General features: G+C 38.0%; 1 protein-coding gene across 1 annotated transcript in view; it reads right to left on the bottom strand.

Moving 5' to 3' along the window:
• The window catches only part of LOC124616104 (peroxisomal acyl-coenzyme A oxidase 3-like), a 212531-nt gene that overhangs the window by 17660 nt on the left and 170671 nt on the right, over positions 1–24200 (bottom strand). The window contains exons 11-12 of the mRNA XM_047144363.1: positions 21155–21309; positions 10061–10196 (exon numbers count right to left, since the gene is read on the bottom strand). Of these exons, the coding sequence (XP_047000319.1) occupies positions 10061–10196; positions 21155–21309 (291 nt within the window). The remainder of the gene's footprint in view (positions 1–10060; positions 10197–21154; positions 21310–24200) is intronic.

The raw sequence follows: 24200 nt of genomic DNA, 5'->3' as shown, positions 1-24200 counted from the left end.
CACACACACATTATGTCTACATTTTGAAGCGTTTTACATCACAGATAACTTTTTCTAGCTCAACAAATCATTTGAAGCGTGCCGATTTTTCTTAGGTCTTCCTTTCATTAAGGAGTGCAACATCACAATTGCTTTATTTGTGCCTTTACCATTATTAAAGCCAAAATGATCATTATCTAAGAGGTCTTCTATTTTCTTTTTCATTCTTCAGTATATTATTCTTGTCAGAAACTTTCTTGCATGAGTTTTACTTTCTTGCATGAGCTTTTAAGCTAATTGTATGATAGTTTTTGCACTTATCTGCCATTGCCATCATTGAGATTGTGTGAATTATATTTTTAATAAAGTCTGATGATATATTCCCAGTCTTGTACATTCTACAAAGCATAGTCATTTAATTGCCTCGTTTAGCATCTTCCCTCAATGACTTTAGAAATCCCAAAGCAAAGTTTCCTATATTTGGTCTCAAGTCTTTCAAGGCTATGGTAAACTCTGATTCTAATACTGAATCTCCTGTCTTCCATATTGACTCCCATTTCTTTTTCTATCACATCACCAGACAGTTTCTTTCCCTTGTAAAGGTTCAAAAAAATGGCTCTGAGCACTATGGGACTCAACTGCTGTGGGCATCAGTCCCCTAGAACTTAGAACTACTTAAACCTAACTAACCTAAGGACATCACACACACCCATGCCCGAGGCAGGATTCGAACCTGCGACCGTAGCAACAGCGCGGTTCCAGACTGGAGCGCCTAGAACCGCACGGCCACTGCGGCCAGCCCTTGTAAAGGCCTAAACTATATTCTTCCTTTTACATTGAACAGTGAAATTCCTCCTACACTTCTAGCACTGAAGCACTTGCTTTTAACTTTGTCAGCTGATTTGAATTTGATCTGTGCTTAATTTGTTTTATTGATGACTATTTCTTTTTCAACTTCTTCCCATTTTTCCTGCAACCATTTATTTTTAGCTTCCTTGCAATTCCTATTTATTTTATTTCTCGGTGGCTTCTGTTCCTGTATTCCTGTCTTCTCTAGAGTGTGTTTGTACTTTTTTTTGTCTGTCAGTTTATATCTTCTATTACCCACTTTTTTCTTTGTGTTTACCTTCATTGTTCTTGTGTTTATCTGTCTAATTTCTGTGACTGTCATCTTTAGAGATGTCAATTTTTCTTAAACTGACCTATCGAATGTATTATTCAGTATCACAATATCTACGTCCTTAGAGACCTTCAAACACACATAATCATTTCTGAGTAGTTCAGTATTCCACTTCTTTCCACATTGATTCTCTGTGATGTTTCTCTTAAACTTTAGCCTACTCTTTATCGTTACTAAATTGTGATCTGAATCTATTGCACTCCTAAGTATGTCTTACAATCCCATGTCTGATTTCAGAATCTCTGTCTCACCATGATGTAATCCAGCTGGAATCTTCTCATGTCTCCAGACCATTTCTAAGTATGTCTCTTCCTCTTCTCGTTTCTGAACAGGATATTTGCTGTTACTAACTCTCTCATTCCTCCTCATTCATCCATTCATTATCCTCAGATACTTTCCCTATCCTTTCATCCTCTGCTTGTGACACTGGAGATGTCCATCTGAACTGCTGTTCCAGGTGACAGTGTTTGTGAGTTCTGATGAGGGCAACCCTATCACAGAACTGCTCACAGTAACATACTCATACTCTGTGCCCCAGCCCCCCATTCATAATGAATCATACTCCCCATTTACCATTTCCTGCTCCTGTTGATATTACCCTATATTCACCTGACCACAAATCCTTATCTTCTTTTTGTTTCACTTCACTGACTCACACTATATCTAGATCGAGCCTTTGCATATCCATTTTCAGATTTTGTAGCTTCCCTTTGACATTGAGACTTCATATGTTCCACACTTTGATTAATAGTATTTTAATGTTTCGTTGAGTATTCAATATCTTTCTCTTAGTCACCTTCCTCTTGGTAGTACCCTCTCAGAGATCTGAATGGGGAACTAGCCAGGAATCTTTTGCCATTGATCATTGTGACTGATGCCACTGAAACAAATTTCCATGGTTCAGACATCCTTGAACCACCTCTGATCTCTCTGCAAGATACTCCTATTGTGTCACCCCAACTGCTTATACCACATCTCTCAAATTGGAACCCTTACCCTCCAATACCTGGAAGAGCACTACAGACACCAACTCCAAATATTATAAAATTTGTTGACATCCTATTCCCATATTGGAGAATTACTACCCATCTGTACCCATCCTATCCCACAGTAAACCCCCTCATCAACACCTCACAGGAGGCAAACACTGATTTGCTGACCTTTTCTACCTGTCAATCTGCCACATCCCCACCCCATTCCTATAAAAAAGCTCCTAACATCTGATGAAACCCAGAACTTAAGCAAACCCAAAATACTGTTGCCAACCTATCCACCAAAACCTCAGTCCTACAGAAGTTCCAGTCCTGTTCAAAGGCCACACCTCCAGCCCCACACCCAAGTTCAACCATTCTGCGCTCATCAAGGACTTTTCTGCTCATGATACCTACAGTGGAAATACTTCTTTGCTACCAATGCCTCCAACCAAAGCCAACCTAATCCCAACATTGAACCTTACCTCTCTGAGTTCATACTACTATCCAACCATGACCCTCCCCCTCTCCCACCTAACTTCCCCTGACAAGCTCCCAGGAATTCCTTAGCTATGTGTTGGCCTCCTCATGTTTCCCTACATCCTTTCCAAAGAACACAGACCTCTCAATAAAAGAAAGAACAATCCTTCACATCCTCAAGACAGACACTGATTTATTCATCTTCCCTGCACACAACGGCCCCATCACTGTTTGATGAACTGCAGGGATTATCTGACAGAAGGCATCTGCCAACTGTTTGACTCCTCCACCTACAAGCCCATCATAAAAGACCAGCATAACCTTCAATCTCTACTCTAATACTTAGGCCTGTCACAGAATCTTTCCTCTGAATCCGTCTTCCTCCTCACCCCCTGCACACCCATCTTCTACATGCTTCCCAAAATCTGTAGCTGCTTACTGCCTCTTATTTAATGTACAAACCACTTTCTTCACAGATACTTGACCATTTCCACTCCATTATGACCTGGATCCCTTTTCATCATTGTGGATGCCACTTCCCTATACACCAATATCCTCCTTACGCATGAACTTGCTGCTATCAAATACTACTTCTCCAAACATCTTTCCAACTCCAAACCTACCATATTTAACATCCTTATACATAACTACTTACCCTTTGAGAGACAGCTCATAAGCAAATCTGTGACATGGCTATGGGCACCTGCATTGCACCTGCCTATGCCAGCACTCTTCTATGCCTATGCCACTACGTTTATAGACAGTTGAGGGGAAACCTCCCGACCCTCTCAAAACACTGAACTGCTTGTCTGTTTCAAGTTCATTGATGGTATCTTCATGATCTGTACCCATGGCCAAGGCACCCTATCCTCATTCCTCAACATCTTCAACACCTTCTCTCACATTTGCTTCACCTCGTCCTCCTCAGCCCAGTATGAGACCTTCCTGGACATTGACCTCCATCTCTCTGATGCCTTCATCAACACTTCTGTTCATATCAAATGTGCTGACAATGAACAGTATATCCAGTTTGACAGGTGCCATCCCTTCCATACCAAAAACTTGCTCACATGTAGTATGGCCACCCATGGATAGTGCATCTGCAGTGACAAGAATTCTCTTGCCCTATATGCTGAAGTCTCATTAAAACCTTCAGAGACAGTAAATATCTGCCACACCTTGTCTGCAAACAGATTTTCCGCATTATATCCCATCAGATACCCCCTAATCCTCCCACCAGGCCCAAGAACTCACTGCAAAGGAACATCTACATCTTCATCTTACTCCACAAGCCACCTAATGGTGTGTGGAAGAGGGTACTTTCGGTACCACTACCTGATCCCACCAACCCTGTTCCACTTGCGAATAGTGCATGGGAAGAATGATTGTTGGTAAGCCTCTGTATTGGCTCTAATTTCTTGAATTTTCTCCCCATGGTCAATATGCGAGATGTATGTGGGGGGGGAGTAATATGTTGTCTGACTCCTCCTGAAAAGTGCTGTCCCAAAATTTCAATAGTAAATTTCTCCATGATGCACAATGTCTCTCTTGTAATGTCTGCCAATGGAGTTTGTTTAGCATCTCTGTAATGCTGTCTCATCAGCTAAATGATCCCGGACGAAATGCGCTGCTCTTCGTTGGATCTCCTCTATCAGTCCTACCTGATAGGGATCCCAGACAGATGAACAATATTAAAGAATTGGGCGAACATACACCTTATGAGCCACTTATTCCATGGATGAGTAAGGTTCTTCCAATGAATCTGAGTCTTGTGTCTGCTTTTCCCACTATGTGTTTTAGGTGGTCATTCCACTTAAGGTACACTCTGAATAGTTATGCCTAGATATTTTATGGCAGATGCCGTCTCCAGCATCAATAGTGTAGCTGTACAGTAGTGGATTTCTTTTCATATGTATGCACAAGATGTTACATTTATTTGCGTTCAGGGTCAACTGCCAAAGCCTGCATCATCCATCAATTCTCTGCAGATTGTTCTGCAAATCTTACTATCTTCTGACGTTGTTACTTTGGCACAAACAACTGCATCATCTGTGAATAGCCTTAAAGAGCATCCTATGCTTTCTACTAGATCATTTATGTATATTGTGAACAGCAACAGTCCTATCACACTTCCATGTGGTACTCCAGATATTACCTTTACCCCTGTCAATTTATTTCCATTAAGAGTGATGTGTTGAGTTCTATCTACAAGAAAATCTTGAATCCAATCACAGGTCTGCTCCAATACTCCATAAACTCATATTTTTTTCATTAAACAGCAATGCAGGACACTGTCAAATGCCTTACTGAAGTCAAGGAACATGGCATCAGCTTGAGTGTCATTGTCCACTGCACTGTGGGTCTCATGGAAGAACAGAGCGAGTTGAGATTTGCAGGATCTCTGTTTGCAGAATCCATGTTGATTTTTATATAGGAGCTGTTCATTTTCAAAAAAGTCATAATTCTTGAGCACAAAACATGTTCCATAATTCTACAACAGATTGAGGTAATTGATATAGGTCTATAATTGTGTGGATCTGTCTTACGGCCTTTCTTAAAAACGGGAATGACACGCACTTTTTTCCAGTCATTAGGTGCCTTTTGTTGCTCAAGCGATCTACAATAAATTACTGCTAGAATGGGAGCAAGTTCTTTCGCATAATCTTTATAGAGTCTTAAAGGTACCTCATCTGGTCCTGAAACCTTTCCACTATAAGCGACTGTAGTTGCTTTTCAGTTTCACGATAGGTTAACTCAATATCTGCCATTTCAGTGTTTGTACGATGATTGAATGGAGGGACAGTGTTATGATATTCCACGGTGAAACAACTTCGGAAGACCGAATTCAGTATTTCGGCCTTCTCTGTGTTATTTTCTGTTTTGGTGCCGGTGTGGTCACAGAGAGAATGAATCGATGATTTTGACCCTCTTACTGATTTTCTGTCAATTAAACATAGTCTTTGGTTTGTCTTCCCCAAAACATTTTCTATGTGTTCTTTCCAGTTTAAGTTGCTCATAATTGTAATTCATAGGTATGCACCTCATAATTGTAATTCATAGGTATGCACACAGACAGATTTGACTGGTTTATTGTGTAACTGAAGTTTAATGAATTCCTTTTAGCATTCATGTGGATGACCTCACACATTTCATTATTTAAGGTTAGTTATTAATTTTTGCACCATACAGATATCTTTTCTAAATAGTTTTGCAATTTGTTTTGATCTTCTGATGACTTTACTAGATGATAAATGACAGCATCATCTGCAAACAACATAAGATGTCTGCTCAGATAGACTCCTAAATTGTTTATATAGATAAGGAACACTACCTTGGGGCATGCCAGAAATCACTTCTGTTTTACTCAATGACTTTCCATCGATTACTATGAAATGTGACCTCTCTGACAGGAAATCAAAGATCCAGTCACATAACTGAGATGATATTCCGTAAGCACACAATCTGATTACAAACTGCATGTGTGGTATAGTGTCTAAAGCCTTCTGGAAATCTAGAAATATGGAATCAATTTGAAATCCCTTGTCAATAGCACTCAACATTCCATGTGTATAAAGAGCTAACTGCGTTTCGCAAGAACGGTGTTTTCTGAATCTGTGTTGACTGTATGTCAATAGGCCATTCTCTTTGAGGTAATTTATACTGTTCGAACACAATATATGTTCCAAAATCATGCTGTATATCGATGTTAATGATAGGTGCCTGTAATTTACTGGATTACTACTACTACTACCTTTCTTGAATATTCGGAGTGACCTGCACAACTTTTCAGTCTTTGGGTACAGATCTTTTGTCGAGTGAGCAGTTGTATATGATTGTTAAGTATTGAGCTATTGCATCAGAACACTTTGAAAATAACCTAACTGGTATATATTCTGGATCAGAAGACTTGTTTTTATTAAGTGATTTACATCACTTCACTACTCTGCAGATTCTGAGGATATCTACTTCCAAGTTACACTAATCTTTGTACATCCATCATCCAACAGATCACATGATAGCTGTTACTACATCTTTTTGTAGTAGGGATGGCCCCTTCAGTTGTTTGTATAGGTCTTATTTTAATTACAGCTTATTTTGTTGTTGACATGTTGAGGTTCATCCATGACGTCTGGTGATCATGTGGGTATCAGGATATCAAGTAAACATCATTATACATCTTGTAGAGCATACAAAACGTCAACGTCCCTTCACCAAATCTTCTTTGCTCCTTAAGGTGTGAATGACACCATCACATAAACTAGACTGTTGGCTGGAAGTAGTGCTCTAAGTTTACTCACAACTGTGTAGTTCAGAGAAGTTGGTGTTGGGAGGAAGGATCCATATAGCATAGGTTGTGAAGCAGTAATTAAAACTGATCAATTTTTGACAAAATAATTTAACTGGATAGGTAAAAAATCTACTCACCAAGCAGCAGCAGAACACAACACAAAAGAGGGTTGTAATTAGGCAAACTTTTGGAGCCAGTGGCTCCTTCTTCAGCATTCAGGCTGAAGAGGAAGGGAGAGGGGTGAAGGAAAAGGACTGGAGAGATCTAAGAAAAGGGGTAGATATCGGGAAAGTCACCAAGAACCACAGGTCAGGGGAGACTTACTGCACGGGATGAGAATGAAAGACTGATTGTTGGGGACTGCATCGGATGAGATTTGAAAACCTGAGAGCTTAAAGGTGCGAGACAGGGTAATACGCAAGACAGTGTTTACTGCTCAAACATCACACATGAGTTAATAAGAGTGAAAAGGTAAGTGCATTGTACTAAGAGAGGTAGGAGGGAGCCAGTGAAAAATAAACAGTTAAGGCAATGAAACACGCAGAAAACTAAAATGGAGTGAAGGAAAGAGTAGTTACAGTGAAGAAATGCTGAGACAGAAGAAATTAACATAAATTATGACCAGGTGGGAGTTGAGAACCAAGCACATGTTGTAGCTCTAGTTCCCACTGGCTGAGTTCTGAGAAACTGGTGTCTGGGGGAAGAATCCAGATGGTGCACATGGTGAAACGGGCACCGAGGTCATGACTGTCATGTTGTAGATGATGCTCTGCAAAAGGATATTGTGTGTCACTAGTATACACTCTCTGCCTATACCCATTAATCCTAATTGATAATTTGGTGGTTGTCTTGCTGATGTAAAGGGCCAAACAGTGTTTACACAACAGCTGATATATGACATATGTCGTTTCACAGGTGGCTCTCCATGTGATAGTACAGTATATGTTTTGTTAGTAACAGGGCTGCCATAGGTGGTGGTTGGAGGGTGCATAGGGCAAGTCCTGCAGTGGGGACAGTTACAAGGGTAGGAGTAATAGGTAGGGAGATGGCTGCAGAAGGAGCAAAGGGACTCAAAAAATGTTGCAGAGATTGGGAGGGTGGCGAAAAGCTATTCTAGGTGTGGTGATCGAGATTTCAGACAGAATGGATCTCATTTCAGGGTATGATTTAAGGAAGTCATGGCACTGTTGAAGTAGCTGATTAATAAATTTTGGACCAGGATAATAGTGAGTCACCAAAGGTGTGCACTCAAGTTGTTTTTTGGAGGGATCGGGCAGTACCAGGATTAGATGTGATGGCCTGGGAAATCTGCTTTTGAACTAGGCTGGTGGGGTAATTACATGCAGTGAAGGCTGCTGAAGTGAGAATGATGGAGTGTTGCTGTAAAGCGTCTGCATCTGAACCAATATGTTCACCTCGAATCCAAGGCTGTGTGGGAGGGAACATCTGACATGGAAAGGATGGCAACTGTCAAAATGTAAGTTCTGTTGTTTGCTGGTAGGTTTAATGTGCACAGAAGTGTGTAGCTGACCTTCAGTGAGGATGAGATCAACATCAAGGAAAGTTGCATGGGATTTGGAGTAGGACGATGTGAAATTTAATTGGGAGAAGGAATTCAGAGATTTCAGGAATTTTAACATGTCAGTCTCACCATGAGTCCATATGGTAAAGATGACATCAATTTATCTAAACCAAAGCAGGTAATGAAGACTTATGGATCCCAGGAAATCCCCCTCCAAGTGACCCAAAAAAGGTTGGCATAGGAAGGAGCCATCCTGGTTCACATGGCCATACACCCAATCTGTTTGTAAGTCTGCCTCTCAAGAAGGAGCCACTGGCTCCAAAAGCTTGCTTAATTACAACCCTCTTTTATGTTTGTGTTCTGCCACCACTTAGTGAGTAGGTTCTTTACATATTTAATTAAAGTAATTGAAATTGAGCATATTATGCCCAACTGGGTGTTCTGCAATGGGATGAATCAACAGTTTTGCATACAGTTTTGCAGTGCTCATTCATTTGGGTTGAAAGCTGTCTGGTGGTGATGCACACATAAAATGGTGTGCAGCAGAAATTGCAGCAGAGAACAACATCAATCTTGTATGCTGTGCAAACTTACTGGTACCAGCACCTATCTTCAATTCCTATCCCATGCATCTGTTACCTCCCTTCCAGTTAACAGCCACCCTGTCCCAACCCTCCCTTAGAAGAATTTTGTTACATCTTTGTAAGGGGAATTGACTGAAATGGATATTCTGTTCACAGTGAATACTGCAACAAGGCTGTTGAATCCATGGGGAAAACAGAGAAGGAAAAACATAAAAATGAATGTTAAAGAAATGTTTATTTTAATACTAGTAAAGTATGTTTTGAAATGAGATGCTACAGCAGGCAGTGCCCAAGAACATGTCCAGAACATCTTTGATTTGTTAGCATTAAGTTATAAAATTCTTATTGTAACTTGCAGCATTACTATAAAATAATGAGCTGTGGCAGTAATTGACCCCACCTCCCACACTAAACACTTTTTAATTTATGGTTATTTAGTCTACATTGAATTAGTGTAAGTAATTAATTAATGATCTTCACTCCAGATTTTTGAACAGAAAATTTTAAGAAGTTTTTCTTGTTTTCTTTTTGTTAAAAGCTACTTTTAAATATGGTTCAAATATGATTCAACTACTTTAAGCAGTTATTTTCAACATTTTTGGATTTCTTCGAACCTTTTTTTTTACTGGTTGTAAAGAGTGTCTTTAATTACTGTTTCCTCATAATGTGTTGACCATAGTGTCACAGCAATTCCAAATTTCCAGACAAAGTTTGACTTTTGTGAACTTGTTAATGATAGTTATAAACACTTGACAAACAACACAGATGTTACAATGTTGAAATCAAGCACAGCTACATTTCAGTAAGTTAGAAAAGTTCTAAAAAAATATTACAAAACAGCATGCCTGTAGAACACAGAACTAAAAAAAAAACTTAGAAATTATGACTACGCAAAGTACTGTTCTCTTAACTGTTAAATTAATCTGAACCTGAAACTGATAAGGAAGTGGATAACACAAGATAAAAATACATGACACATACATTAGAGGCAAACGCTATTGCTATTTCATTGAAACTGGACTTAAATAGCTGTAATAAAAGTTGTAAGATCCATACCTTTATAAAGCATTGTTAAATGTTTCTCTAGGCTCCAAGATCCATACAAGGAACAGAGTTTCTTCAAGACCTCTGTAAGTGATGGGTCAATGTCTTTTGATGAAGCGTAGGTCCAAAAGTTGGAAAGCATAAAATACTGGAGAACAAAGAAGATGCATGTGGCATTAAATATTACAGAACAGTGCGGGTGTTATGTTTATAACATGGCACATTAATAAACTAAATAACATTGCTTATAAGATAGAAAAAGTAATGCCATAAGCTAGCTAGCTCATTCTCTTTGTAAGTATTAGTTCAGTATTTTTCATCCATTATTGTCTCCTGTTTGTTTTTGATGGCCTGGGCCAGTATCAACTTTTGAAAAAACTTTTAACAGATTCTTACAAAAAAATACTGAATTTTAATTAGGGAATGCGATACAAGAAGAGCAATGATGTAAAAAATGACACAATTTAAGGCTATTAATAAAGCACCTGCACATGGGAAATTATGAAAAGAGTTCAACTGATGAGTGAAAAAAAGCTGTTAGGAGAAAGATAACAGACTAGAATAGAGATATGCACTAAATGAAAACAACTGACATCATGAAACAGCATAAATTAACAAATATATGTTTTCCAAAGAGCAATTATAAGTAATATAGAAACACATTGTTTGGCATTTGGAAATTGTAGTAGGATAGAAGTGTAAACAGTCTATGGAAGACAGAGCTACAATATTAATATGAAAATGACAAGTGTATTTTTACAGCTGCAATAGATAACCAGAGTTGATGCTCATGTTAAGTGCTGGAAGGCCAAAAGAGACCCAAAGATGACATTAATCAAACATAAATAGCTGTCTTGCCACAGTAATGGAAGACAACAACACAATCTGGTGTTGTTGTTTTTTCCCATGTCAAAACATCATTAATGAGATCACAAGAGGTTTCCACATCAGAGGTGCTTTCACAGAAGCTAAGGTGAAGGGCAGATGCCAAATTATCAACAAATGGTTCTGAATTCTGTCACTGGGTACTTCCTCTACATTTTCCAAAAAGTAGCTATGTTCTAATATTTGGAATCTTACTAGATGTCATTTTCTTGCTTCAAATACAGCCAATACCATTTTATGTCAGGAGAACCAGAGATAAATGCAAAGCAGTCAGCCTTAAGCCTCAAAGGAAGACATCTACTGCTGACCAAAAATAGAAAACAGAAAGAATCCAATTGTACTACCATCAAAAACACCTCAGAACTTGCTAACCAAGTGGTCAAGCCAGCTTATAGTTGAGAACATTATGTGGACTACCCACAAACTTAATAAAGATACAGATTTGCAAACATCATTGAAAATGAAAAAAATCTAGATGACACTGTATGTGCATAATCAGATATTGAAAACTTGGACACTAATTGCCATATAGAGGAGGTGTTAAGTCGCAGACAGGCAGAGTGTGAAAATACTGCTTCACATTTAAACATGCCGATAAAATGCCTTCTTCAGAGATAGAAGATACATGCAAAAACACACAAGCACAACTCACATGCACATGATCAATGGCTCCTGCCACTGTGGACAATGCCTTGATGCCCCAGGATGTATCATAGCAACTAATATCTACTTTTTCTCTGTGTTCTGTTCAGTATCTCCTCATTAGTTATTTGTTCGATCCATATAATCATTACAATTCTTCAGTAGCTCACATTTCATTTCTGTATAAGGCTACACTTAATTCTTAAGTTCTGTATTTGTGTTGTATGTTAACAAATTCCTTTCCTTCTGAAATGCTATTTTTGCTACTGCCTATCTACATTATATATACTTTTTATCTGAGCCATCAGCAGTTGTTTTGCTACCCAAATCACAAACCTCATCTACTCTTTTTGGTTTCTTAATTTATAACCTAACTGTTTGATTTAATTTTACTACATTCCATTACATTTCTTTTACTTTTATCTTATAAACTCTTTTCAAGAAACTACCCATTCAACTGAATGTCTCTTTCGAATTCCTTTGCCATCTCTGACAAAATTAAAATGTTAGCAGCAAACCTCAAATATTTTATTTCTTCTCCTTGAATTTTAATGCATTTTCTGAATTGCTCTTTGATTTGCTTCACAGCTTTCTCTACACATATATATTACATAACATTGGAATAGGCTACAAACCATGTCTTACTTTCTTCCCACACAGGGATTTCCTTTCATGTTCTCTGACTCTTATAACTGCAGTCTTGTTTCTGTAAAATTTTATCTTCCACTGCATATTATCCCCAGGAACTATAGAATTTTAAAGAGTGTAACATGGTCAAGAATGTCAAAAGCTTTCTCCAGTCCTAAAATGTTACAAATATAAGTCTTCCTTTTTCAGTTATTAAACTGATAGTTCAGTATTATTCACATCTGTTAGCACCTGCCTTCTTTGGAATTGTAATTATTACATTTTTCTTCAAATGTGAGGGTATTTCTCCTGTCGCATATATCTCGCACACAAATTGAAATAGTTTTGCCAAGGCCCACTCTGTCAAGAATCTCACTAATTCTGATGGAATATTGTCTATTGCAAGGATCTCTTTCCTCTTAAGTCTTTCAGTGCTCTGTCAAATTCTTCTCAGAGTATCATATCTCCTAACTCATCTTCATCTACTTCCTCTTGCCTTTCTGTATTGCTTCAATTGCATTTCACCTGAACAAACCTTCTACATATTCCTTTTGCCTTTGAGCTTTCCTCCATTTTCTGCATACTAGTTTGCACAGATGTAGCTGGGCATGATCTGTCTTATGATTACACTGGCTGAGTTCCCTCAGTCCACTACTTTCAATATGGCTCAATCAAGGCCCAGGAAATCGCACATAGTAGTCGAGCCTCCAAAACCTCTAACCATTATACACTCACCTGGCAGGCCTGAAGCATTTGGAAACATGCATGTTAGTGCTAAACCTCAATAGAAAAGGAGTTATAGCAGGTTCAGCCTATCTTCATTTGCTTTTAAATGTTGGAAATGGACATCCACAAAACCAATGCTGAATTTGTGTTGGCAAAAGGTAATCCTGTCAGTCAGTTTTCTACTGCAGAGAATAATGTGCTCTGTCTGATGGTATGCAGATGTCTACTCTCCACACACTCTTTGATGCAGGTTGGAGAGATGCCTTTCTGCATCTTCTCCCCAGATTGGTGTCTGCTTGGATCAACATATCTGAAGGCTACAATGCAAAGGGTTCAAATGCACAGGATGTTGTGGAACACATGTTATCTGGTTTTTCTGCTGTGACACATTTGGTTTGGGAGCACTATCAGTGACTATCTACTGCCATTGAAGTTCTCTGTTTCATGTGAACTCAAACCCCCCCCCCCCCCCTACATGGTCAGTGCTGTAATAAAACAACATTCTCCATGAGAGGAAACATATTACTATCTTAAGCTGAATAATTCTTGTTAACTAGACTGTGTAGCATGGGCTTGCTCACTCAATGAAAAAGAGGCAAACATCTGTCTGGTGACACAAAGATTGAGCATAAATCAAGATAGGATGAGAAATATGGGCAGCCTACTCTTCAACAAACTATCCTTACTTATTACAATGAAAGGCAATACATTTAGGATGAAAGTAAAGGAAATCCTAATGCAACATAATTTTTATTTTGTTGATGTGCACCTGAAGGCAAACTTGATGACCACATAAGTTAAATCTTAAGAAAACCAAGTCCTAAATATACTATCTACACAGTATACACATTTGCAAACAATGGAAACTCCAAACTGGTATATCAACAATATAAGGGAAAGAATCAATTGCAACTCACCATAAAGATGACATGCCGAAATGCACACAGTTAAAACAAAAAGACTTCGACCATTTAGCATTTGGACAAAGCCTTCTTCAGAAAAGAACACACACACACACACATTCATTCACACAAGCAAGCAAACCTTATGCACACAAGACTGCCATCTCCAGCAGCTCTGGTTGGAGTGCAACTGTCATATTGAATGAAATCATCAGTCTGGAGGGGACAAAGAAGGGGAGGGATAGCAGGATAAGATTGGGGGAAGAGAAGAGTGCTGTTTGGCAGAGCACGCAGGTACTAGGTGGAGGCATGACAAGACTGCCAGGCATAGCACCAGGAGGCTGCAGGTCAGGGTGGTGAGGGGGAGGGGGGAGCAGTGGGGAAGGGGAGCAGGGAAAGAATGGAGTAGGGAAGGGGAAAGATGGATGGGGTGCTATGATAGAAGGAACATGTAATGAAGGTGAGGGGATATGAATAGGAAGGAGGTCATAGGATAGAGGGGGCAGAAACTGTCAGATGGAGGGTGTGGGAACAGCTGAAGCCAAAATGTTCCAAGAGTGGAGAATGTATTGCAAGCATAACTGCCATCCAGGCAATTCAGTAAAGCTTGTGGTAGAGGGAAGGATTCAGATGGTCCAAGTTGTGAAGCAGCCATTGAAATCAAGCATGTTATGTTTAGCTGCATGTGAGCCACAGGGTGGTGTCTCCATTGCTCTTGGCCAGAGTTTGGTGGTTGCTGTTCATCCTGGTAGACACCTGGTTGGTAGTCATACCAGTATAAAATGCTGTGCAGTCATTGCAGTGAAAGAGTATATGACACAGCTGCTTTCACAGGTTGTCCCAGCCTCTGATAGGGTGGGATAAACCTGTGACATGACTGGAGTAGAAAGTGCTGGGTGGATGGATTGGGCAGGTCTTGCACAAGGATCTTCCACAGGGATATGATACCTGTGATAAGATATTGGGGTTGGGAGTGGTTTAGGGTTGGAATAGGATATTGTGGAGGTTGGGTGGGTGATGGAAAATCACTTTAGGAAAGGTGGGAAGGATCTTGGGTAGGATGTCCCTCATTTCAGGGCAGGATGATAAGTAGTCAAAGCCCTGACGGAGGATGTGGTTCCGTTGTTCCAGCCCATGGTAGTACAGGCTGAAGAAGGGGGCACTCCTTTGTAACTGGCTCTTGGGGCTGGTAGGAGGAATGGGGATGTGTGAGGAAATGGCATGAGAGATCTGTTTGCTGACTAGGTCTTCCATCCTCAACCTACAGTAACCAATTACCCCCACACCCTCAAACCAACATTTTCCGGCCCTCTGTCCTATCACCTCCTCCCTATTCACAACCCCTTACCCTCATTATGTGCTGCCCTCCGCCAATGCACCAGAGCCCATATTTCCCTTTCCCTGCATCTCTCCTTTTCTGCTCCCCCCTCCCCATTCCCCCCCCCCCCCCCATCTCCCTATTCCCGCAGCCTCCCAACTCTGTGCATGACAGTCTTGTCGTGCCTCTATCTAGAACCTGCATGCTCTGCGGACAGTACTTATCTCTTCCTCTAACCTTACCCTGCTATCCCTTCCCCTTCTCTGCCCCTGCAGACAGATGATTTCGTTCACCATGCTAATTGCATTCTGGTCTAAGGTGCTGGAGATGGTGGTCATCTGTGCTTGAGGTATGCTCACTTGTGTGAATGAATGTGTATGTTTGTTTTCTTTTCTGAAGAAGGCTTTGTCCAAAAACAAAATGACTAAAGTCTTTTCATTGTGCCTGTCTGCAGCTCAACATGTCATCTTCGTGATGAGTAGCAGTCTATCTTTTTCCTCAATATCTCGTATATTTTATCTTTTTTAACCTTGTTTCAAGATAATATTCTAGTTCCCCTGTATATTGTACAGTTGTTTCACTGTTAGATGAGCAAAAGCATATTTCATTATCGATATGGCAGACTAGACCCCTCACTAAAGAATAATGTTAGATTAGATTAGATTAATACTAGTTCCATGGATCATGAATACAATATTTCGTAATGATGTGGAACGAGTCAAATTTTCCAATACATGACATAATTAAGTTAATTTAACAACATACTTAAGTTAATATAACAACTTTTTAATTTTTTGTGTTTTTTATTTTTTTATAATTTTTTTGTTTTTTTTTTTTTCATTTTTTTCCTTAATTTATATCTAAAAATTCCTCTATGGAGTAGAAGGAGTTGTCATTCAGAAATTCTTTTAATTTTTCTTAAATACTTGTTGGTTATCTGTCAGACTTTTGATACTATTTGGTAAGCGACCAAAGATTTTAGTGGCAGTATAATTCACCCCTTTCTGTGCCAAAGTTACATTTAATCTTGAATAATGAAGATCATCCTTTCTCCTAGTATTGTAGTTATGCACACTGCTATTACTTTTGAACTGGGTTTGGTTGTTAATAACAAATTTCGTAAGAGAGTATATATACTGAGAAGCTACTGTGAATACCCCTAGATCCTTAAATAAATGTCTGCAGGATGATCTTGGGTGGACTCCAGCTATTATTCTGATTACACGCTTTTGTGCAATAAATACTTTATTCCTCAGTGATGAATTACACCAAAATATGATGCCATATGCAAGCAATGAGTGAATATAGGTGTAGTAAGCTAATTTACTAAGATGTTTATCACCAAAATTTGCAATGTACATTACATACAAGTGTGGAAGTGTTAATTATGCAGACTCAATAAGAACAGTGGTCCAGATCTCTCTGAGACTTCTGATACAAACATTGCAAATAAGTGCTCACCAATAATATAAGTGAAAAACAGTTCTAAGGATTATAGTGTTTACAGAGATGAAAACCTTTCATCACAATTTATAGGTGAAGGCACACAGAATTGGCATATGATAGACATTCAAATAAGTGGTGCTAAGGTGAATAACAGGTCTGAAGATAATCAGTCTGATCAACATGCAGCTATTCCCCAACACCATCACCCGCAATCTCAAAACTCCAAGGAAGAAAAATCAAGAAGAAAACTGATGCTTATTGCTGACAGGCTTGGGGGCGGAATCACCTCTCATATACAAAATGAGGCATCTACAACGATTGCTGCTATGGGATTCATCAAACCAGATGCAGGTTTAAATGAATTGAGGAAACATGAAAACTTGGCAGATGTCGGTAAGTTATCCACAAATAATTACATTGTGCTAACTGAAGGATCAAATGATATCTTTAAAAATGAAACATCAAGTGCCTGTCAGGAACCAAAGGAACATTCAAGTCACTTAACTCATACTAATGTTGTTGTTCTCAACATCCTGCATCATCGTGATTCACCACAATGGTCATGTGTGAATTATGAAAAATGTGCAGCTAATGACCAAAATGAATCAATTGCTAAATACTTTAAAAACATTACTATAGTGAATATAAACAATAGTGGCTGCCGATCCCACACAACTCATGGACTGCATCTAAATGGCCTGGGGAAACGACTTGTAGTGAATAAAGTGCTGAGTGAAATAGGAAATAAGCCTCAAGAGATAATCAAGTGGTCTATATCATTAGATGAACAACAGCAATCTGTTCCTAATGCTTTTTTAGGCTAAATGTTAAGACTGGTGATAATCCAAGGGTCCAAGTATATGGGGAGATGCTAAGCTACCAAAGCGTAGCTATGTTCCAAAAAATATCAGTAGCAGTAAACTCTATGTGTTCCACCAAAAGATCAATGGTCTGAGAAACAAACTGGAGCTTCTAAATCTCAGCATTATTGATGCTGAATCTGTAAACCATGCACAAGTAATATGTCTTACAGAACACCACATGACAAGTGGAACTGAAATGCCTCAAATTGATGGATACTCATTAGCAGTCAGCTATTGTAGATACATAAAGGAGAATGGAGGGACTGCAATCTATGTTAAAACTAATGTAAAATATAAATCCATAGTTATAAGTATTTACAGTGTAGCTTCTCATTTTGAAGCCTGTGGAACTGAAATTATTACAAATAATAAGTCAGTTTACAAGGCCCCTGCAGGATAATATGTTTCTTTCTAAACCACATGGAACAACTTTTGAACCAAATATATTCCAAACACAAGGATTTATTTATCACGGGTGATTTTAATATTAACTTCTTAACTACAAATAACAGCAGAAGAGAAGTAGAACACCTGATGGCATCATTTAACCTAATTTCAGTAGTTAACTAGTGCTTGAAAGAGCCTAATTGATAATAAATTTCTGGACAGATACAGAAGCAGCAGTATTATTGTAAGTCAAATTCTCAATAGTGTGTCAGATCATGATGGCCAGCAGCTTACAGTAAATGATATCAAACTGTGTGATAAACCTAAACACTACTTTAAAACTGTCAGGCCACTCAATAATGATAACTTAGAAATCTTTGACCTTCTCTTACAGCAGATTGACTGGATCCCTTTATTTATGGAGAGGAATATGAATGAAAAATTTGATCTGTTCTCTAATGAGTTTGTGTCATTATTTGAAACATTGATTGAGAAACAATCCTCAGGCCACGTATCAGAAACCCTGGATTACTAAAGGGATCAGAATTTCCTGTAGGACAAAAAGAAATTTATATGAATCCCTACGGTTATCTAATGACCCCATCAAAAAGGACTACAGATTGTACTGTAATATTTTTAAAGGAGTAATAAAAAAATCCAAAACTATGTACATAACATCTGAAATTGATAACTCAAACAACAAATCAAAAACCATCTGGAAAGTTATAAAAAGGGAGAGTGGTAAAAAAGTAGAGTACATGACTGACATAGAATTAATTCAGGATGAAAATATTGTAAGAAATACTGAGGAAGTTGCTAATACCTTCAATAAACATTAACATTTTTAACAGCTGCACAAAAAATTGGCTGTGAATGCTCAGTGGATGATGCAATAGCACTTCTGCACAAAGCTAACAACGTCAGAGTTTGTCAGATGCAGATAACCCCCGTAACAATTAGTGAGATCAATAAGACTGATTGTCTTGTTGAGAGATGAAGACAAAAAACTTGTGTGGGGTTGATAATATTTCAACTAAGATACTCAAGCACTGTCATGGCTATATAAACGCAGTCTTGTGTCACATTTTTAATGAATCCCTAAAACAAGGTATTTTTCCACTTAGATTAAAATGTGCCTGTGTGAAACCACTTTTCAAGAAAGGTGAAAAACTGATGGAAAAAACTATTGCTCAGTATCACTGCTAACAACTTTTTCAAAGGTCCTCGAGAAAGTGGAAAACAGCAGAATTGTTAATCACCTCAACAGCTATAACATTCTCAGTCAATCTCAGTTTGGTTTCCAGCAAGGCCTATCAATTGATGATGCTATTTTCTCTTTCTCCAATCAAATTCTCGCATCTCTTAACAGAAAATTGGTACCAGTTGGAATCCTATGTGACCTATCCAAAGCTTTTGACTGCGTCAACCACAAAATTCTGCTAAATAAAGCAGACTACTATGGGTTAAGTGGAATAATGGGAACATGGATTAAATCCTATCTTACAGATAGGAAACAAAGGGTAATAATTACTGACACTAGTGGAATCCACCCTGTATCCAAGTGGGGCACAGTCAACACTGGAGTGCCTCAAGGCTTGGTACTGGGACCCTTACTGTTTCCTATATTTATAAATGACCTCCCACACTGCACCATATCAGTGAGCAATTTCACCCTGTTCGCTGATGATACTTCTCTTCTAGTTAACAAACCAACAGGGAACAACCACGCAACATCTGTGAACAATGTATTTGATGACATTCTGAAATGGTGTAACTGTAACGGCTCTCTCTAAATATAAAAAAAATCTCATTATGTACAATTTCATATGGCACATAATGAACTGGGGGATATAAATATAGCATGTAATGAACAACAAATAAAGCAAGTCAACTTGGCTAAGTTCCTGGGTGTGTACACAGACTGCAAGCTAAATTGGTCCAACCATATCCTATATCTAGAAAAAAGTCTTCGTTCTGCAACATTTGCCTTACACATAATTGCCTCAACCACACATAAGGTGGCCATAAGAGCTGCTTATTTCAGATATTTCCATGCACTTTTGGCTTATGGAATCATCTTTTGGGGCAACCAGCCCTTGGTAAAAAAAGTTTTTATTCCTCAGAAGAGAGCTGTACATATCATGAGTGGTGTGCTACCAAGGCACTCATGCAGGAATCTGTTTAGGAATTTAAAGGTATTTACAATGATATCTCAGTACATATATTCCCTTGTATGTTTCATTAATAAAAACCACTCTCTCTTCAAACCCAATACTGAATATCATGGTTACAACACAAGGTCAAAAGAGGACTTTCATAGTAACCAATACCCTTGTAAAGAAAGGAGTAAATTATACAGGCATAAAAACTGACAATGCTCTGCCCAGTGTCATCAAAACTCTTGCTCCTGAAACACCAACGTTCAAGAGCAAACTGAAGGAATACCTAAAACAAAAGTCATTCTATTCAATTAGTGAATTTTTTAGTGCAGAGGAGCAAGTTTTTGTTATACAACCAAGTTAGCCATAAATGAAACTATTAACATAAATGAAACTATTGTCACTGAAATGTTATATTGTTGCTCAAATACTTTGATATTGTTAATCTGAATGTGTACACATAAGTGTTAATTCTAGTGTATGTAATATGTTTTTATTTCTTCTAGCATCCATGTTGTTACAATGAGTTTTGTCATGAATTAACCATATTGTGTGCTGCTGTATTGATGACATTGTAGAAATACTGAATCATTCCATATCCTTGCAACTCCATTGCTAGCAGGATCAACAGAATTCACAATAAAATAAAATAAGAAAAATAGAAAAGTAAATAATATGTTTGTATACTATGTACCACAATCTATGAATGTATTACCATGTACTGTTTACATCTTTATGTATTAAGATTGCCACTCTGCGTTTTGTCATTTCTGCACCTAACAACTCCTGACATTTTCAGCATTATGTGTGTGTGCAGTATTTTCATACATATTTTCATTTATCAGCTGTGTAACTTTACTACTGCAAATACTAAACATTTTTTTGCTGTTACAAATGCCACTCTTTATGGAAAAATTTTTACTGCATGTTTAACATCTTGTTCTCATCAGTCTAATATATTTGTGGTAAAACAACAGGGTTTCACAGAACAAATAAACATACAAATAATGAGACGGTCAGCATGAAACAATTCATCACAGTAAATTATAACAAAAGTAGTAACACTCATGGGTGGGACTTTTCAGGGGTCCTTTTGTTAAAATTACATATCTGCTACATAAGTTCCAAAAAAGAAAAGTGTGCACAGTTACCTCTGCATATGCCAGAGAAAGTGTTCTAGCATGAAACACTTGAGCATTGTTCTTTGCACTGAAAGGATCAGCTCCATTCTTTAGCAATGCATCCAGTTTTTCCTCCGTTGTTACTAGCAGCCAACATATCAGCCACTCATATGCAGAGAGTAAGGCTGTGTAATGCAAAACATATAATCACTTCACATATAGTAAGTCCACAATACCATTATTAAAACCTGATGTTTTGAAAGATAATTCTAAAGGAAAACTATTGTTTGATGAATGCAAGAGAGCCACCTACAGTTACTGTATCCAAATTATTTCATTTACAATCATCTCAAACAGCTGTATTTATCCTTTCCAAGATGTGTTTGCCATTAGCAACATGTTGTATACTGCTATGTTGGTGTGACTGTGGCATCTCAGGTGTACTTTAGTATGCAGTTAAAACGAATGCTCCTTTAAAAAGAGGAGGGTCATCTGATTTTAGACCTATTTCTATGCAATCAGTGTTTGCTAAAGTTATTGAAAAGGCTGTGTATGTAAGGATAATAATGATCATTTTATATCACACAATTTGCTATCAATTGTACAGTTCAGCTTTAGAAGTCATTTAACAACTGAAAATGCTATATTCTCTTTTTTTCTGTAAGGTACTGGATGGGTTAAACAAAAGGTTTCGAATGCTAGGCATATTTTTTGATTTAACTATGGCATTTGATTGTATTGATCACAAAATATTGCTCCAGAAACTGGACCATTACAGAATATGGGGAGTAGCTCACAATTGCTTCATCTCTTACAATGATATGCCCTCTAGTATTACTGGTAACTCTAAAATATTTCTGTTTGCTGATGACACTAGCTTGGTGGTAAATGATGTTGTGTGCAGCATTGGCTCGGTTTCACATAGTGCAATTCATGACCTCAGTTCATGGATTGTAGAAAATAAACTAACGCTAAATCACAGTAAGTCTCAGTTTTTACAGTTTCTAACACACAATTTAACAAAACCTGACTTTTAATTTCACAGAATGGCCATATGATTAGTGAAACTGAACAGTTCAAATTTCTAGGTGTTCAGATAGATAATAAACTGATAGATAGTAAACTGTCTTGGAAAGCTCACATTCAGGATCTTGTTCAGAGACTTGATACTGTGTGTTTGAGAGCTATTGCTAGAAATAGTGGACTCACTAGCAAATGTTTTAATAATACCAATATACAGAATTCCAGGGATGTCAACAACAGAACTATTCTAATCTAAGCTTCAAATTATGCTAAACACCTTTGTAGAGCAAAAAAAAAAAAAAAAAAAAAAAAACTGTGATAGCTGCTGATTTTAATATTGACATCATATGTGATAGTAGCCATGCTTCAAGATTCTCTTACTCAGTAAAGTAACGTGGTTTCAAATTATATTTCTTTGAATCAACCAGAGACAATGGGCAATCAGCAACTTGTATTGACAATGTTCTAACTAATTATGTATATGAAAATGTGTATAAATTTTGTCTAGGTCTAGGTATTTTGGATCATTGGACATTGTTCACTGAGCTGCCACAGATAGACAGGAACATTTCACATATGAGAACCCATATGAGCAGGAACTTTAGCAAAGAAAACTTGCTAACATTTAGTGAGAAGCTAAAAGAGAAAACATGGCCTGTTGATCATTGTAACTCAAGTGACAAAAACTTTGAGAAATTCCTAAATAGTGGTGCCTTTAATGAACAATTTCCACCTAGACTCTGCAGCAATAAAATAATAAATAAAATAAAGTGGATTACCCAGGGCATAAAAATTTCCAATGTAGGGAAAAGGCAATTGCACAGAGAACTAAAGTACAATAAAGATACTGATTTCATTAAATATGTTAGACTCTATAAAACCATATTTAAAAGAGTTGTCATGGCAGCAAAACAACTGCCAAATAACAGGCTAATTTTAAATCATAAAAATAAGACAAAGGCTGTGTGGTCCGTCATTAAATCTGAGTTTGGTGTTAAAGCCTGTAACCAAGAAATTTCAAAAATTGACATTGAAAGAAATACTATTGCAAATCCAACTCAGATACCAAGGTACTTTAATGAATTCTTCATAAATGCAGCAAAGTGTGATGTAGATCTAACAGGTTATCACAAAAAAGTAAATTCCTTTGGCCTAGGTGAAAACACTGAAAAATTTACAAAATTCTTAAAACTTTCTTTGGAGGATGTAGAAAATGCTATAAGAAACAAAAAATCTGCAGGGTGGGATGAAATACCCACCAAAGTTATTAAAGTGATACACAACATAATTGCAAACTCACTAGCTCAAATAATAAATCAATGTTTTGAAGAGGGTTGTTTCCCAGAGTACTAAAATATGCTGAAGTCAAACCACTTTTCAAGAAGGGATCAAGAGAGATGATGGGAAATTATCATCCTATCTCAGTTCTCCCAGTCCTATCTAAAACACTTGAAAAACTTGCTGGTGCACAAATCCAAAACTTCATTTCTAAATATTCTGATATCAATATAATGGAAGGAAACATTCCACGTGGGAAAAATTATATATAAAAACAAAGATGAGGTGACTTACCGAACAAAAGCGCTGGCAGGTCGATAGACACACAAACAAACACAAACACACACACAAAATTCAAGCTTTCGCAACAAACTGTTGCCTCATCAGGAAAGAGGGAAGGAGAGGGGAAGACGAAAGGAAGTGGGTTTTAAGGGAGAGGGTAAGGAGTCATTCCAATCCCGGGAGCGGAAAGACTTACCTTAGGGGGAAAAAAGGACAGGTATACACTCGCACACACGCACATATGGGATATGTGCGTGTGTGCGAGTGTATACCTGTCCTTTTTTCCCCCTAAGGTAAGTCTTTCCGCTCCCGGGATTGGAATGACTCCTTACCCTCTCCCTTAAAACCCACTTCCTTTCGTCTTCCCCTCTCCTTCCCTCTTTCCTGATGAGGCAACAGTTTGTTGCGAAAGCTTGAATTTTGTTTGTGTGTTTGTGTTTGTTTGTGTGTCTATCGACCTGCCAGCGCTTTTGTTCGGTAAGTCACCTCATCT

Source organism: Schistocerca americana, chromosome 5, assembly GCF_021461395.2.
Source record: "Schistocerca americana isolate TAMUIC-IGC-003095 chromosome 5, iqSchAmer2.1, whole genome shotgun sequence".
In the NCBI taxonomy this organism is placed as follows: domain Eukaryota; kingdom Metazoa; phylum Arthropoda; class Insecta; order Orthoptera; family Acrididae; genus Schistocerca; species Schistocerca americana.
The sequence above is the reverse complement of the archived record's forward strand: the minus strand, read 5'-3'. Positions and strand labels throughout refer to the sequence as shown.